Source organism: Magnolia sinica, chromosome 9 (assembly GCF_029962835.1).
Source record: "Magnolia sinica isolate HGM2019 chromosome 9, MsV1, whole genome shotgun sequence".
Lineage (NCBI taxonomy): Eukaryota > Viridiplantae > Streptophyta > Magnoliopsida > Magnoliales > Magnoliaceae > Magnolia > Magnolia sinica.
In genome coordinates this window covers 17,646,054-17,662,167 of record NC_080581.1, presented here as the reverse complement: position 1 = coordinate 17,662,167, position 16,114 = coordinate 17,646,054, and the positions used below count along the sequence as shown (strand labels likewise).

The following is a 16,114-nucleotide window of genomic DNA, read 5'->3' as shown; positions in this document are numbered from 1 at the left end:
ACTATCTTGGCCCATGGGCCGGGCTTGGTTTGGTCTTGGGCTTGCCTAAAGCCATTTTATCCCAACCTGGCCCGGCCCAACTTTTGTTATATCCTACAAATTTGCAATTCAAATCCTAGGTTGGATTGCCCATCCATTTTGAATGTGGTCTTTCTTTGAATGTGTGGCCCACTTGATCAACCGATAGATTAGGAATGTTCAGCTGGGAAATAGAGACGCCATCAATTTCCAGAGAGGGCCCGGGTCTCCCTTTCTGGAGTGGGCCTTGGGCCTGATGTGGTAGACCTATAATGGAATTGGGCTGGGCTCTCGTTTTGGGTCTTAAGTGTTGGGCTAGATCTGGACTGGGCTTAAGTGTTGGGCCAGGCTAGCCCAAAAAAGCCCATTGCCACCCCTACTCGCACGTGAGAGGAGACGGATCTAGAACATTCTACTAGATCCTGATAAGGCTGAAAACCTCCACGTGTCCCCACCATGTCCATGGCGGCAAATCACCTTGCTTCTCACTCGCCGCCTTATCTCCCTTACGTTATATGCCGACAACAGTAGAATGATAGTCTACCACCGTTTTTTAAGTTATGGTGTTTCCACACCTTACATGTTGCGTACACATAACACCATCCAGACCGTCCAAATTATTTTCCACTGCATGAAACATCCGGCCCATCAAATGATCTGATCTCCATGAATTCGATACAACTTTGTTTTTCAACGAATAAGCACCGTTCAGAAGGCGACCATCACTAGATCAAGTGTGATTTTCGAATTCGTCCCATCCAAAGTGGGCCCCAGAGTTGGTACAGACTGGATTGGATATCCATGCATGCCACGTGATGCACCACCATTTACAAATGCTGATGGATCACCACCAATATCTTACGTTCTTATCCATAACCAAAATATCCCCAACAAGAGCTGGCTCTCTCTCTCTATCTCTATATCTCTGACGGCTTGCAATTGGAATATTTGCAGTGGCAAAGATGGCAGCAAAGAAAGAGATGGAAGTAGTGAAGGGATTGGATTTGAAGAGATACATGGGCCGTTGGTATGAGATAGCATCATTCCCATCAAGAAATCAACCGAAGAACGGGGAGAACACGAGAGCAACATACACACTGAGAGAAGATGGGATAGTGAATGTGTTGAATGAGACATGGAACGATGGGAGGAGAGGGTCTATAGAAGGGACAGCGTACAAAGCCAATACAAAAAGTGAAGAAGCTAAGTTCAAAGTGAAATTCTACGTGCCACCTTTCTTTCCTATAATACCTGTTACAGGAGATTATTGGGTTTTGTTCATTGATGAGGATTATCAGTATGCTTTGATTGGACAGCCTAGTAGGAAGTCTCTCTGGGTATGTCATTCCTCTCTCTCTCTCTCTCTCTCTCTCTCTCTCTCTCTCTCTCTCTATATATATATATATGGTTTTTTGTAATGTCTATATGATATACTATTGTTTATTGTGTTTCTGATATTTTCTAAGGGGCCGTTTGGATGCCTGTATATGGTGTAAGTGGTAAATGAATCGCAAGTAATTGAATTACAGGTGAAAATTGTTTACAGCTGATCATGTTTGTTTAAATTGTTAGAGCTGGAATATGTTTAAAGCCAAAATTCAAAATTCTAGCCATTAGGCTGACCTTTTTATTATTATTATTATTATTATTATTATTATTATTATTTACACACTCACACCCAGACACCCCATAATGAGCACTCAAACCCATGACCTTGGTGTTGAAACTCACATAGTCTATCACTGAGCCTGAGCCATGAGTAGAGACCCATTAGGCTTTATTTCATTTGCAAGTAGATGAGGTTTTCATTTACAGCTGCTTTACAGCCTGTAAATCATTTAGGGACATTTTTCAGCATACAAACACTCACAGTAAATCATTTACCTGACTACTAGCACAATTTATAAGCATCCAAACAACCCTCAAATATTTTTTTAAGATTTTATTGTGAGTTTTGCAATGCCATGTAGGAATTGGGTTAGGATGTGTTCCATCTTGGTCGGTTTCTTTAGGGGCCATTTGGACGGGAGTAAATGAAGGTAAATGTGAGGAATTGGGAGTAAATGGAGATAAATGGTATTTGAGGTGTGTTTGGATGGAAGTAAATGCATAGAAATGAAATGAAATGGGAGTAAACGGTGTTGTAAATGAAATCCTCTCTCACATAGAAGATTTGGAAGTAAATGGGGGTGAAAATGCCTTTTTATCTTCCTTGGAGAGTCGTGTGAGTGAACAAGGGTGCCGCTACCCACATGTCCACCATACACGTGGCACGTTGATGATACTCCGAAACAATCTAATTTTTTCCTACATCACTAAAATCACACCAATAAAATGATCCAAACCGTCCAAAGGTTGGCCATCTAAACGGTCAATTAAAAAACGTTGCCAAATTGCTTGTTTGTGATCCTTACGTTGGTGGCCCACCCGAGGCTCAAAAGATAGTCTCTTGCATATATTGAGATTATTATCAATTGAATAGAACACGAGCTTTCGACAACTTGGTTCTAGGAGTTGTCTTGATATAGAGTTAATCTCTGATGCTGATTGGTGGTCCCTCTTTTGTCTTTGATCATCCCATCCATTCATCATTCAACAACTGTTCTCTTTGATCCGTCTGGATCTACCATACACCCGACTGCCTCTGAAACTCCTCAGACTATCATCATCCATCATCTACATGACAAGATCTGCCCGAACCCCAACTGGCTGCAACTCACAACACATCAGCTCAAACCGTTTCTGACCTGCAACCACTAGTATCTGCCATCTCCGGCCATCAATGGATTGGATTTTGTATTGCATAGCCCCATCACCAACATTCATTCAATCTATCTCTGATGCACCAACAGCTCACTAGAATCCCAGGTCTTTCATCCGAGTTGACTGAGTTGTTGTTTGATCATATGAATGGTGCTTGCATCATTTCTGTAAACAATCGTAACATCAGCATATTGTAGCACAGCACAACTTTTAAAAGTGACTAGATACAAACATGACAAGATCATGATAACTCTACCGAAACTGTCGACACAACCACAAAACTAAACTTTTAAGGAGCATATTTAAATCCATACAAAGTCCATCAAAGTCAACACACATGATTTTCAGGATTAGTAACCCAAGAAGGCAGCTTCATATATGCTTCCCCTCAAGATCCACTGGGAAAAACATTTTTAATCTAGATGATACATGGCCTAACGATGAATGGCTGCTTCAGAAATCAGTGTTCCAACCGTAGCCAGGTGAGAAACCAAAAGCGAAATCTTATAAAAGATTTATAAATGTGGGGGTTTTTTGTTTTTTTGTTTTTCCTTTTTCTTTCTTTTCTTTTGGTTGTTGTCCACGTGGGTAAGTCAAGGGAGATAAATCTGTGTGTCAATAACTTGCTCTGATACCATGTGGATTACTCAAGGGAGATGAATTTATGTGTTGTTTGATAACCAAAAGGATACATATTACAATGATGTACGCACATAATTTCAGCATATCCACATCTAGGGTACAGCTACACAGTCATGTATGTAGACTTTTTTTTGTCTAATCTAGATATTTTAAATGCTTATTAAATACCATAAATATTTTAAATTTACGGAGTCAAGTAAAGATTCATTCAAGTCATCCCTTCCTTACTCAGCATCTCATCAACTCAAGTTTTTAGTTTTCTGAACTATGGTTGAAGAAAGCTCATATGCACTAGTAGATACAGCACATAAAATGCACATGGACAAGTAGTCTGCAAGATGTGAGAGGGAGGAGTGGAGACAATTTGAAAGGGGAGTTTATTTGTTACCCTGCCACATTGGGATATTTGATAGTGAGGCATTCTAAAATTGCACACATGGCATACATTAATTCAATTAAACTGTCCAAGTCGTGGGAACAACTTTAGATAGGTCATCCAAAATCAGATTTATTTAAAGATCCTAACCTCTGGTTATGATAATCCTGGTGGTGCAATTGGTGTTTTTCATGAAATGGGGATCGTTTTTTCCTTTTCCTAATCATCCATTTTCAACCACTTAGTAGACAACTAGAACTGTCAAATGGAAAATTTTATTGGGACACAGTCCATGAGGGCAATATGACTGTTGAGATCACACAAGGATTCGATCTTGCCTAAATGGTTCAGGTGTCATCTTATGGCAGGCTTATCCAATTTCTGGCTTTTGTTTTCAAAGTAATCAGAATAGTTTGATTTTATTGAATTAGCAGTTGGTCCACCAGTTCAACACAAAAATCCATCAATGCTCACTGATTCACTGGATGACCAGTTCTTCTAATAAAACTAAAAAAGTCATGGCCATTTGAGAACTGTCCCCTACTATAGTCCAACGCTGTCTGACGGTTATGGTTAAGGGTCATTTGTATCATAATCAATGTGATACAGACGCTTTAAACTGAGTTTTAGTGTATAGTTTCCAAGCTTTGATAGTTTGGTACGTGACACAAAATCCCTCACCATTTTAATCATTTTTTTCCCTTGCTGTGTAAAGATCTTGTGCAGGCAAAACCATCTTGATGAAGAGATTTACAACCAGCTGCTTGAGAAGGCCACAGAACAAGGCTATGATGTCAAGAAGCTCCACAAAACAACACATACAGACCCTCCCCCGGAGAGTGAAGAAGGTCCCAAGGACACTAAAGGCATTTGGTGGATCAAATCCATCCTGGGAAAATAGAGTCCAATATGGTACAACCCTTTTCCACCACCTTTTGTACAAAGAGTGTTCTTTTCCTACAAACCCAAAACCTCTTAGTGTGGGCTTTTGTTTATAAACCAGTTGTACTTAGTGTTTGTGGTTATGTGTGCATATTAATATGTATGTTTCATTGCATATTAAGCTATGATAGCTATGACTTTATATTGATGTTTCGATGGATTTGTAGCTTTTTTCTATGCTGGGTTTCTGTAAACCATTTAAATTTGTAGCTTTTTTTGGTTGCGAATAAATCTGAGCTTGGATTGTACTTTCTTTTATGTATGCCTTTTGTGGGTGGGTTTTCTTTTGTGGATCACTTGAACCTAAGTGTTATGTGATTTTATGTGATTCAATAGATCTCACTTTGCATTGTTTATGATTCCACAGTAGCACTTTTGGTTTGATGATTCTAACCATGTGATCTATGGCTTATAAACAATGGATGGTTGTAACAAATTGTCCCCATTTATGGTCATCCAATCAGCATGATTCTTGCACTAAAGCTTGCTCCTAATTGTACTATTGAATGAACTATCCTGATTGATGATTGGGCATCCCACGTTGCATTTAAAAGCTCTGGGGATTTATGGGACATTAGAAAATTCCTATTAATATTGTCAACAATAATAAAATCAAACGGTCATTTTGAAAGATCATAAACTCATATGAATGCATTCAAAAGTGAAGTCGGATACTACTATTTGCATTAAGTGAGAGTGAAACAATGAAGGAATGGTACAAGGAATGAAAATAAAGGGTGTAGTGGAAAGAATGAGTGATGTTTGATTGCCTGAATTCACATGATCTCTTTACCCCTTTGATAAATTGTAGATTTGAACATCACTTTGCCTGCTGAGTTAATGAAGTAGGAAACCTGCCATTGAGAGAAGATTCAACCAGTCAGCAATGAGACAATTGCATCTCTAAGGGCTCATTTGACCTGGCCTGCAAAGCCAGATTGATTCTTTCTCTTCTTCTTCTTCTTTTGTCGACTCCAAATTTGGGCTGAGTCAACTTGAGTCCACAAGATCTTATTCGTTAACTCGACTCAACCACTCAGTTGAATTGACACTACTCACATTCACGGTGACTCCAACTAAGTCACAATCGAACCCGTCATCGACTGAGTCACAGTTTAAACATTACTAAAATTAGAACTGTAAACGAACTTGACTCAGTTTGAATTGATTCGACTCTGATGGGGTTCACTTAATGTAAATATTTTGTATATATTTATATATTTAAATAAATTATATATTATATTATATATATGATAATATATATTATATATATTGAAATACCCTAAAACTTAAACTCGAACTCAGCTCGTAGGCTCGAACTCAGCTCGAGTTGGGCCAAGCTGCTGACCGAGCCGAGCTGGCCAATCAGGCTCGAGGACCGAGCCAAGTTCGAGCTGGAGTAGCCTGTTGGCCGAGCCGAGCCAAGCTGGGCCAAGATCGACTTGGTTCAGCTCATGTACAGCTCTAACTAAAATGAGAAAAGGGGAGCGAGAGAATCGAACCCGAACTCAACAATTGGGAGACAACTTAACCAATTTGTCATCCTGTCATTTGATGATGGTTGTATTTTATATGAGTTCTGTAATTCTGTGTTAAATACATATACTGTTACTAATATTTTTAAACAGGGTCTCAAGTCTAACCGGTCGGACCACAATTTATAGTCCACCTAGCAAATAACTTCTATTCTATTATGTGTGTGCGCGACATTTGAATGTTGTGCACACACATGAAAGGAGTAATTTGCTGAATGGATGGTTACTTATGGTCCAACTGGTAGAACATGAGATCTTTTCTTAAAATTATAAATATTCAGTGGAGTTGGGTCGAGTCTTCCAGTACACCTGACCCAGCTGGACATCGAGTCCAGTAAAATTTTCAGGTTTTTGAAAGAACTGATCCTGGTCCGAGTCAAACGGCACCACAAGCCAGAATTGGAAATAAGTGGTGACTCAGCCCAACTCATCTGAGATGCGACTTAACTCAGGACCAAACAAGTCAGTCTGAGTCACCGCTTGCTAAATCTTTTGTTCCGAGTTGATTTTTGGGTGGCACAGGGAAACGGAAACTGCTTTGGACAGGTTCCCATTTCCTGGCTTTGGCATGAGCACATTCCATTGCTGCTGAATGCCGAAACGTCCGAAAGAGTTAGTCAAGAACTGATACTCACAAACTCTAGGGAGCTGACTCTATGCAGAAGGAAGCCATCATGCATTTCTCTGAAGAAGGCAGCAGCATTTCTGTTAAATTTCTTGCATGGAAGGAATACATTATACAATCTCTTTGGAAACAATGTTAGAAGAACTCACTTAAGGGAATTGGAAGTTTCATTTACTGAGGGAGGTCTGTGGTTTTCATTGACATGGCCTGGGTTTTCAATGTAAACAATACCTCTATCGCTGTTATAATAGCCAGTGCAACCATGCTTGCTCAGATATGCCTTCTGAAATAAAAATGTGTTGAGGTAAAAATCACTTCTTTAACACCATTGAGGCATCAACGGATCCTTGAAATGCTTCAACTATTTCATATCATCTTACCACTTGATAGTTCAAGAAAATTTGGTGTAGAGACTCATAAACCCTTGTTGTTACCGTCGCATGCTCGTCACAAACTATCAGTGGATGAAATCCAACAACTATGCGCCTGGATTGAGCAAAGCCAAAACAAAGTTGGTTTACCGACTCCATCACAAGAATTAGCAAGTTTTTACAACTGAACTCAGGAATTCATAAATTGATCAAACACAATTGAAAATAAACAATCAAGTGCTAATAAAAAATGGTACACTGATTAGGAGAACTGCAGATGGGTATGAGCTTTCAATGAAACTTGAGGAAATGTAGTGGTCTGATTTAGGCTGCCTTTGGGTGCACTACTGTACTGAATTGCAATAATTCCTCCAATAGAGAGGAAATGACCAACAACAACAAATCATCAAAATTATGATGATGATGATGATCCATTAGAACATTAGATAGGAATGATGGTGATGGTGATGGTGATGGTGATGGTGATGATATATGTTGCATGAAGCATGAAGCATGAAGCAAGGCAGCAACAAATTCATGTGTGGAAGCAGGGAAGTGACTATTTCAAAATGTAAACAAGTATAAACGTGTAGGAAGCAGCAGGAGTGAGAGTCTGAAGTGCAGTTTGAAGTAGGAGTGAGAGTCTGAAGCACGGTTTGAAGCAGGAGTGACACCTAGTTAGAAGGATCCTGATGATAATGATGGGAGGATATGACCAAATTGTAACTGCCTTCGGCAGTATACATAAGTAAGAAGTTGTCCTCAAACAGCAGTTGAGTCCAACTTCAAAGTAACATGATTTCCATCTTCAAACCCAGTCACAGGTACACATACTAGGGCAGGGAACTGCAAGTTGGTGACCTCCACTTGATTGAGATAACTACTGCAGTTCAATTCTACAATGCATTCAGATATAGCCTTAACAACTGATTTACAAGTTAAACAAACAATGAAATGCTTAATTCAATGACAGACCATTCGCTATCACTCGCTGCCAATGTCCTCATCAGCCAATGCAATTGATCGTTTTCGATGTCGCTTAATCGTTCATTGCGGAAGAGATCCTGGAAATAAGATGAGCATAAATTCATAAGAATGAATTGGTGTGCCCCTACTTTTACAAATGTGTTGTCTAATCATCAAGTGAAAATAATTTCATCCTTCCTGCACTTGCCAAAAGCCACATCCCAATTGATAGGATTCAAACTAGTAGCAGTGAAAGATTTTGGAAATAATGGAAGTTTGGTATTAACTTTTAAATAATATTGGTTGGCTTGGGTATGGCACACGTGATGCACGTGGCGCAAGAGGATAAAGAAAGAAAAGGAAGAGAAATTTGGAGGGGAGAGAAAAAAGGAGAGAGACGGAGGGAAACGTTGGAGATACATGCCGTGACCCAATTGTTGGGGTGAGCACCACAGAGCCTTAGTCATAGGGTCTCACTAACTAGAAGCATCATGCAGGCTACACACATAGGAGAGGACAGGTCGGTGCAGGTTATGCACATTAACAGAAGGGAAAGGAAGAGGGTTCCATCTACTCCATCCGTGACACTTGTACAATAAAATCCAAAACAATCCCTTCCCAAGCAACTACATTTTTAATTAGAATTTTACCTTCTAATAACTGAAGTTCCTAAGACTAATTGCAAGCCTATTGCCATTATATATGATATTAGATTTTAGGAAATATTTTTACCACCAGCTAGAGAGAACTTGGTTTTATGTCTCCCAGAAGATTCTAAATACATGGAATGAAGATGGAGAAAATGAAGATAACCAGGTACAAGGAATTGTGGAGAAATGACAATGAAAAAAATGAACCAGCAAGCAGCAATAATGACATCAATGAAACAAACACAAGCATAATACCATCACTAATGGAGAAAAATAAGAGAGATCTTGGAATCCATATGAAAGAAGCGGAACGATTATGCATTACATTTGTCCTAAACTCTCCTCAAGGGGCTAACCTGGATTCAAGGAAATGTCCTTTCCAAGGGAAAGGAAAGGAAACTTGTGGAAAGGAAAAGAAACTGTTGTTTGTTTGGAGAAGCAAAACTTTCCAATGAAATTTTACATGGTAGTTATTTCCATGTGCCACAATGGGACATGTGACACATGAGGTTGTTGAAGGTGGACGGTGACACATGTGGAGTGCTTGAAGCTGGATTGTAGCACATATGGGGCACTTGAAGCTGGACAGCGGCACATGTACCACATGTTAACACTGGCAAATATGGGGCACTTGAAGATGGACATGGCACATGCGAGGCTTAACGATGAATGGTGGCACATGGGCTAGGGCACTTGAAGATGAACAATTGCACGTGGGGCACTTGAAAATGGGAGGCAGCACATCGGCAAATGCAGCACACCTGAGGCACTAGAAGATGGATGATGGCAACTTGAGACGTGGGGCACTCGAAGATGGATGGAGGCACATTGACACATGAAGATGGAAAGTAGCATATATAGTAGAGGCACAATGGCACCTGAATGATGAATTTTCTGGGAAATGGGAAATGGTCTGTCTTCCAAGAATAATAAATAGACAATTTTTGCAAACCGAGGAAAGGAAGTTTTATCGGAAACGACTTTTCCTTTCCAAGAATCCAAACAGGCCTAAGAAATGAACAAGGAGGAGAGCTAAACTTCTTATTGAGCATCTAAGTAGGACAACAATGACACACCCAACATGACCACTTATAACAATACACAAGGTCAAGCAGCTGTAGATAAGCATTCTTGCCTCCAGATGGGGCCAAAGGGTCCCAATTCAAATAGGAATTCTTATTTATTTTGTTTGACCAACAGGATTACTGACGTTCTCACTAGAAAGGCCTATCAACAAAAAGTCACGACTCTAACAACTTTTGATGCAAAGGTTATTCACTGTATCTTGAGGAAGGTGTTAGAGACTTTGCTCTTCTTATTCATTTTGTTTGACCAACAGGATTACTGACACTCACTAGAAGGCCTATCAAGAGAAAGTCACAACTCTTTCTAGCAACTTTCAATGCAAAGGCTATTCATTGTATCTTGAGGGAGGTGTTAGAGACTTTGCTCGAATTAGTAGTTCATGGTATTATTATGTACATAATTAGGATACTGAAAGGTATATCGATCATTTCTAGTTTAAATGCAAAGATGCTTACCAAAACTCCAAGGATAGATGCCACAAAATGTGAAGGTTAAGGGCCATCCAACTAATCAGCTTGAGAAGAAAACTAAAGGACATCTTCTGTGACAAAGACATGTTAGACATTTTAATTCATCTTCATGAAGCGTGTGTATTTCATCTTCAACAACAAACCACACGACCAACATCGTATCATCTCTATAATGTAGATGCTAGCAGTTTCATGCCTAACTTGGCATATTGCAGCCAAAACCATCATTTATTTGCTCACGTACCATATTCTCGAGCACCCACGTGAACTGGGTATCTATATATGATCCTATTGCACTATGGTATGAGAAGCTATAAGTCTGGAAATCCTATATCCACGTGGAGGAGATCACATTGACCCATCATCATCATCATCATTACATCTTGATCCCAGCTATTTGGGGTTAGCCATATTGACGCCATATTGACCCCACTTGCCAGGGAAAACGGACGATTTAACACTTTCAGGTTATTGTTGTATTATCTCAGAGTAATCAATGAAAAGCATGTAAATAACAACAAGAATTTCAAACGTGGCCTTAAAGCCGATTAAAAGAAATTCTATAAACAAGGGACGATATAACCTAAACCAATTTTTAGAAAGAGCTTACTATATTAAATTTTAAGAAATACTAGGACGCAAAAGATGTCCAACTGAGGGACAGAAGTACGATAAACAAAAATCATACTTGTAATGAACCCGTCTCCAAACCAATGATGTCTAAGGTTCGCTGGGGTGGCACTGTAACCTGACTCAGGAAGTATCCCCTACCTTGTTCCTGCGATGCTCTACTAATAGTAGTATACCTACAGGAAGTATCACTATTCAGATTAATTACATCTTAAGAAGAAATCAGGCAGTGCACTGTGTTGGAGGAACTCATAATCAAAACCTTTCTTGAAACAAAATAAACCAAAAAAAAAAAAAAAACACAATGGATTTTATTTTTTTTAGGAAAGGATGATATACCAGGGAATCTTCAGTGATGGGAAATGCAGTGTGCCCTGCAAAATGGCATGTCTTTCACAATTTAGTGTCATAATCTGATTCATGTAACTGACCCAAGATAGCAGCGAAATGTAATTGTTTCTCAGAAATAAGTAGTTTGAAGCAACAAATATCGAAGGGGCTTTTCATATCCAGTTTTTCTATTGCTTGAGATGAAGATCTTACATTTCTGAGAAGTGGATCGTCCTCCCCAAGTTCACTGATGTTTATTACAAACTTCACTTTGTAGGTCTTTGCTACCTTCTCCATCTTTATCGATGACAGTAATTTCCACAGCCAGAAACACAAAACCGAAAAAAAAAAAAAAAGAGAGAGAGAGAGAGAGAGAGAGAGAGAGAGAGAGAGAGAAGAGCATGATTACATCAGATATTAAATACATTTAGAAATCCAGATAAAGAAACCCAAATCATGTAGCCGACTTTAGAGCTTCATGCATGTGCAACTAATCAGTCTTGATTAAATGATACTGCAAGTCTCCAACCTATGTGTGGCTGTACAGTGGGTGAATCCAAACCAGTGTTTTTGGTAGCGCTCGTATCATAGTGCGTGGCATAGCTAAAACACTACATAGTGCATGCAGGTAGCGTAACTCCCTAGTAGAGTAAGCTACAGAGCATGTAGCATGTAGTGCATGTAGCATATGCTACTTAGAATCTCCTCCTCTTTTTTTTTTAGTTTTTCTTCTAATGCTAGTTCCACGCCTATTTTAAAATGGTGGTGACTCATCCCCATCACATGCGGCACTACATTAGATCAATTTGGACCATCCAAATTGTGTTCTATATTGTGGATAGAGCACTTAAATCAATCTAGACCATCCAAATTGTGGTCCATATTGTGAATTTGTGATGTTTCAATAAATAAATAAATAAGATGTCACACTTAGAGATGTCTAAAGGCAAAGAAAGGGAGATTTTGCATGGAAATATGTGGTCGATGATCCAGATTCACAATCAAGAACTCAATAGGAATTATATATTTTGTAAAATTTATCATATTTTTTATTATTTTAATTAAAAAAATATTAAGTATCATGTAATAGAGGACCAAACGCTACGCCATACGCTATGCACTATTTAAAACATTGATCCAAACGTTCCATCTAGTCAGTTCTACCTCAGATGGCCCACATCTTCGAATCACGCCTAATGTGCAATCCCTGCCTTCAAATTTGTGGCCTTAAATGGTGAATATAGGAAGGGATCAACCATCTACATTGAAGGAGGAAAGGCTAAGATTCTCCAATCCATGTACTTTTTGTACAAAGGTTGTCCATGGTAGGGAACACAATTTTCCTGATTCGCCAACCATACAAACACATCGATTAGATTGGCAACAAATCAAAATTCGTTCATATCAAACCTTAAAGATTCTCCCAAAATCATTGTGGATAGTAATTTCGTAAGACTTGCAAAATAAGAACATAACAAACAAAAACAAGAACCTGACCAACAAATGAAAAATAAAAATAAAAAATCCTTACCATAGTTTTAAAACTCTAAGAACATAACAAACAAAAACAAGAACCTGACCAACAAATGAAAAATAAAAATAAAAAATCCTTACCATAGTTTTAAAACTCACTGACTCAACTCGAAACTTGGCCGAGTCAAGTGAACTCAGCGAGATCTCAAGCTGAGTCATCTGGAGACTCGGTTCTGAGAGACTCATCCCTGACTCAGGAAGCCTCATCAAGAAATCGACTCGCTAAATCAGTATACTCGACACAACTCCTGCCAAGTCACTGGCCTTGTCAAATCCAGTTTTTAATAAAATTAAAGAGGGGCGGATTGGGATCAAACTCGCAATTTCTGCAAGATGAGCAGACACTCTCAGCCAGCAAACAATGCTGTACTTGGCCATGTGTTTTCTTATTTTACCATACTTACAGCAGACAACTATTTTAATTTTTCTCTACAATTGCTAATTTTTTTAATTTATAAATTACTACATATAGAGACAAGTTAGGTTGGAGCTTTGAGTCAACACAACCCAGATGAACATGGAGCCAAGTTGACTTTTCAGGTTCTTAAACTATGATGTACAAAACCCACTACAGAAGGATTGAATGAACAAACATAGAAACAGATGATAAAATCTTTTTGGAAGTGAAAGGCGTAAGGTGTGCGACACCCAGTGTTTTAAGTAGCTACGCTTACGCTACGTAGTGTAGCATGGTACGTATCTCATGAAAATAGCTTAAGTCGCATGTCGCCTATACTACATGATAATTTGTATGCGCTGTATGCTATGTAGCTCACATGATGTTTTCAATGATTTGTTACATTTTTCCATTTTCAATAAAAATTAGTTAACCTTTTTAATGCTTTTAGTAAAATAATAAATAAATAAATATTAAATCAGTTTCATTGCTCTTTCTTGACCTTTATACTTAATCATTTCCCTTTCCTATGACCTTAGGTTCCATTTTGTTGCACAAAAAATCATAAAATTTTGTTAAATTTCATTATTAATCAGTCTAATTTGGTACAGAATATCATGACATTGGTGCAACCAAGCACCTTAATTAAAAATCTAGTAGTTGCTTGTTGCTTTCGCTACACGCTATGTAGCTTACACCTCGCACTTCAAAGGTGTGAACATTATGCTACACGCTATTCGCTATTTAAAACACTGGATACATCAAACCATCAAAAGAAGCATGGATCATAGAAGCATATGACCAAAACAACATTGATGTATTTGGATGAGCTATTGATTTGTATTGTAATCATTAGTCTAAAACAGTGGAATGACCCACATTGTAGTTTAGCAACAAAAATCGACAATCTGGGCTTCAAATTGCAATAATGTAAATTTCAATTTGGACTTGAAATGGACATGAATTGGATTTGAGGGCTACTTCCCGGTTACAAATACTACAAGACCACTGATTAGTCATCATTTCCTCAAACATTCTCAATTCAATTCACTTGTGCATCCAAAGGCAGCCTACATAACCAAAAAGCAAAAATGGAAAACAGCCTCCTGTCAACAGATTAATTTACAAAACAGAAATAGGAAGCACCAAACACAAACAAAATCAAAACTCCTTCGCTGAAAGGCCACATAAATAGATAAAAGGAATCAAACCCAACTGAAAACAGAGGAAATTTGGAACTAATAAGCCTACTACAACACTGCTAGAACACAATTGAAGACGAAAAGGCAGGCAGTCCACCTAACCACACAAAATCTAGCCCGCCGAAGTTCCGTCCAATACGTCTAGCAAAATGGCCCATCCAGGATGGAACCTAGCAGATGATCGGTTCAGATGATCGAGTGTGGGCTCCCCAATAAGGCAGAGGCCTGATGACTACAAATTCAGGTGATCCTATGGACTATATTATGCTGGAATCTGAAAATCCAATCTATGAAGTTGAGAGAGAGAGAGAGAGAGACCTGTTTGAGGAGATGGGCCTGTTGTTTTGGGGGTCTTTGGCCTCCAGAGACAGTGAGAAAGTGTAAATCAAGAGCTCTGCCGTCTCCTGCACTTCTCTTGTTCGATTTCATAGGGGTACCAATGTAAAATGCCATGTACATACCCACGCATAGAGCAGCCTGGGTTAGCATGGTGCAACCCCATGATGAACGGTTCTGATCATGCCCATGATGGCCCATCAACTCTCTCTCTCTCTCTCTCTCTCTCTCTCTCTCTCTCTCTCTCTCTCTCCCAATCACAATACAACCTGCATCATTCGTCGCTCTCCCTCCCAATCACAATACAACCTGCATCATTCATCGTTACATGTACTGAAGAAAGGGGTATTATGGGGAGTTCAAGTAACAGAGAGCTCCGTGGGGCCCACTCCGTTCATTAGTTTCGTCAGTTCAAATCTCACCTTCTCTCTTAACTACAAACCAAATCTCTCTCTTTCGCACTCACAGAAACCACCAGGAAATTAAAAAGAAAAAACTGATTAATATGGAGTCTCATTGCCTTTTTTAAAAGGATTTTGAAAAGCTACCTCATCAATCCATATAATTATCATTTCACTCCCCTTTGGTGGCGAGTGACAACAAATGGGTCAGTGGCTCGAGTGGGGTCTACTGTGATGTTCGTGTAAATTCCACCCAACCATCAGGTCTGTCACCTATGTTAGATATGAGCCCAAAAATTAGCTCAGATTTAGGTGGACCATATGATTAGAAGCAATGTATGTGGCTATGTAAATTACAAATAAGTATAGTTTTTGGACTACTAGCTAAATGTTTGTGTAGAATCTAATGATTGAAGTGGATTTTATATAATTATCATGGTTGGTTTTGTAGATGTCAAGAGCGAACATCTCTCTCTACTAATTATTGCTTTTGATGTGGGCAGCCAAAATCACAAGTCATCCTAATTTTTTTTCTCTAATATGACACTAGCTTATTGACACAGGGATGAACGTGATGAGGTCGATCATCGTATTCCATGAGGATAACTACTCCAAATCCACGGAGCTGCTCTGGACTCCTCACAGGGACTCCTCAAATCCATAAGGAAAAAAGCAAGAAAAATAGAAAATAAATTCTATAAAATTCGTAATTGAGTTCACAACCCTTTAAATAGGGATACTAAACCATGGGAGAAGTTTCAGAATCAAACTACAATTAAAACTCCTAGAATTCGCAACTTACTATAAATGGTAAACTTTCTATTTATAGACGATCATGATG

The 16,114-nt window shown here is 38.9% G+C and overlaps 2 protein-coding genes across 3 annotated transcripts; one reads left to right on the top strand and one right to left on the bottom strand.

Annotated features, from left to right (window-relative positions):
- The first annotated feature begins 972 nt into the window (after positions 1–972).
- LOC131256995 (temperature-induced lipocalin-1) lies at positions 973–4,999 on the top strand. The gene is made up of 2 exons (XM_058258135.1): positions 973–1,355; positions 4,515–4,999. Exons 1-2 carry the CDS (start codon positions 981–983, stop codon positions 4,698–4,700), a joined length of 561 nt encoding a protein of 186 aa, XP_058114118.1. The 5' UTR covers positions 973–980; the 3' UTR covers positions 4,701–4,999.
- On the bottom strand, positions 2,563–15,350 carry LOC131256994 (uncharacterized). 2 transcript variants are annotated; one of them, XM_058258134.1, is made up of 10 exons: positions 14,855–15,342; positions 11,618–11,701; positions 11,414–11,448; positions 11,133–11,250; positions 8,248–8,336; positions 7,282–7,387; positions 7,051–7,184; positions 6,912–6,960; positions 5,512–5,595; positions 2,563–2,946 (listed from the first exon to the last, which is right to left on the bottom strand). In XM_058258134.1, exons 1-9 carry the CDS (start codon positions 15,071–15,073, stop codon positions 5,518–5,520), a joined length of 912 nt encoding a protein of 303 aa, XP_058114117.1. In that variant the 5' UTR covers positions 15,074–15,342; the 3' UTR covers positions 2,563–2,946; positions 5,512–5,517. The 2 variants fall into 2 exon arrangements, 1 of the variants encoding a protein (XP_058114117.1); XR_009177042.1 differs by lacking the exons at positions 2,563–2,946; positions 5,512–5,595 and adding an exon at positions 5,691–6,372 and having other exon boundaries at positions 6,504–6,960; positions 14,855–15,350.
- Positions 15,351–16,114: the final 764 nt, after the last annotated feature.

Coding starts and splice junctions, on each gene's coding strand:
- LOC131256995 (XM_058258135.1), top strand. CDS start 981: ATGGCAGCAAAGAAAGAGATGGAAGTAGTGAAGGGATTGGATTTGAAG. Junction 1,356..4,514: donor CTAGTAGGAAGTCTCTCTGG/GTATGTCATTCC, acceptor TGCTGTGTAAAG/ATCTTGTGCAGGCAAAACCA.
- LOC131256994 (XM_058258134.1), bottom strand. CDS start 15,073: ATGGGCCATCATGGGCATGATCAGAACCGTTCATCATGGGGTTGCACC. Junction 11,449..11,617: donor ACGATCCACTTCTCAGAAAT/GTAAGATCTTCA, acceptor GCCATTTTGCAG/GGCACACTGCATTTCCCATC. Junction 7,388..8,247: donor GCAGCGAGTGATAGCGAATG/GTCTGTCATTGA, acceptor TGCTCAATCCAG/GCGCATAGTTGTTGGATTTC.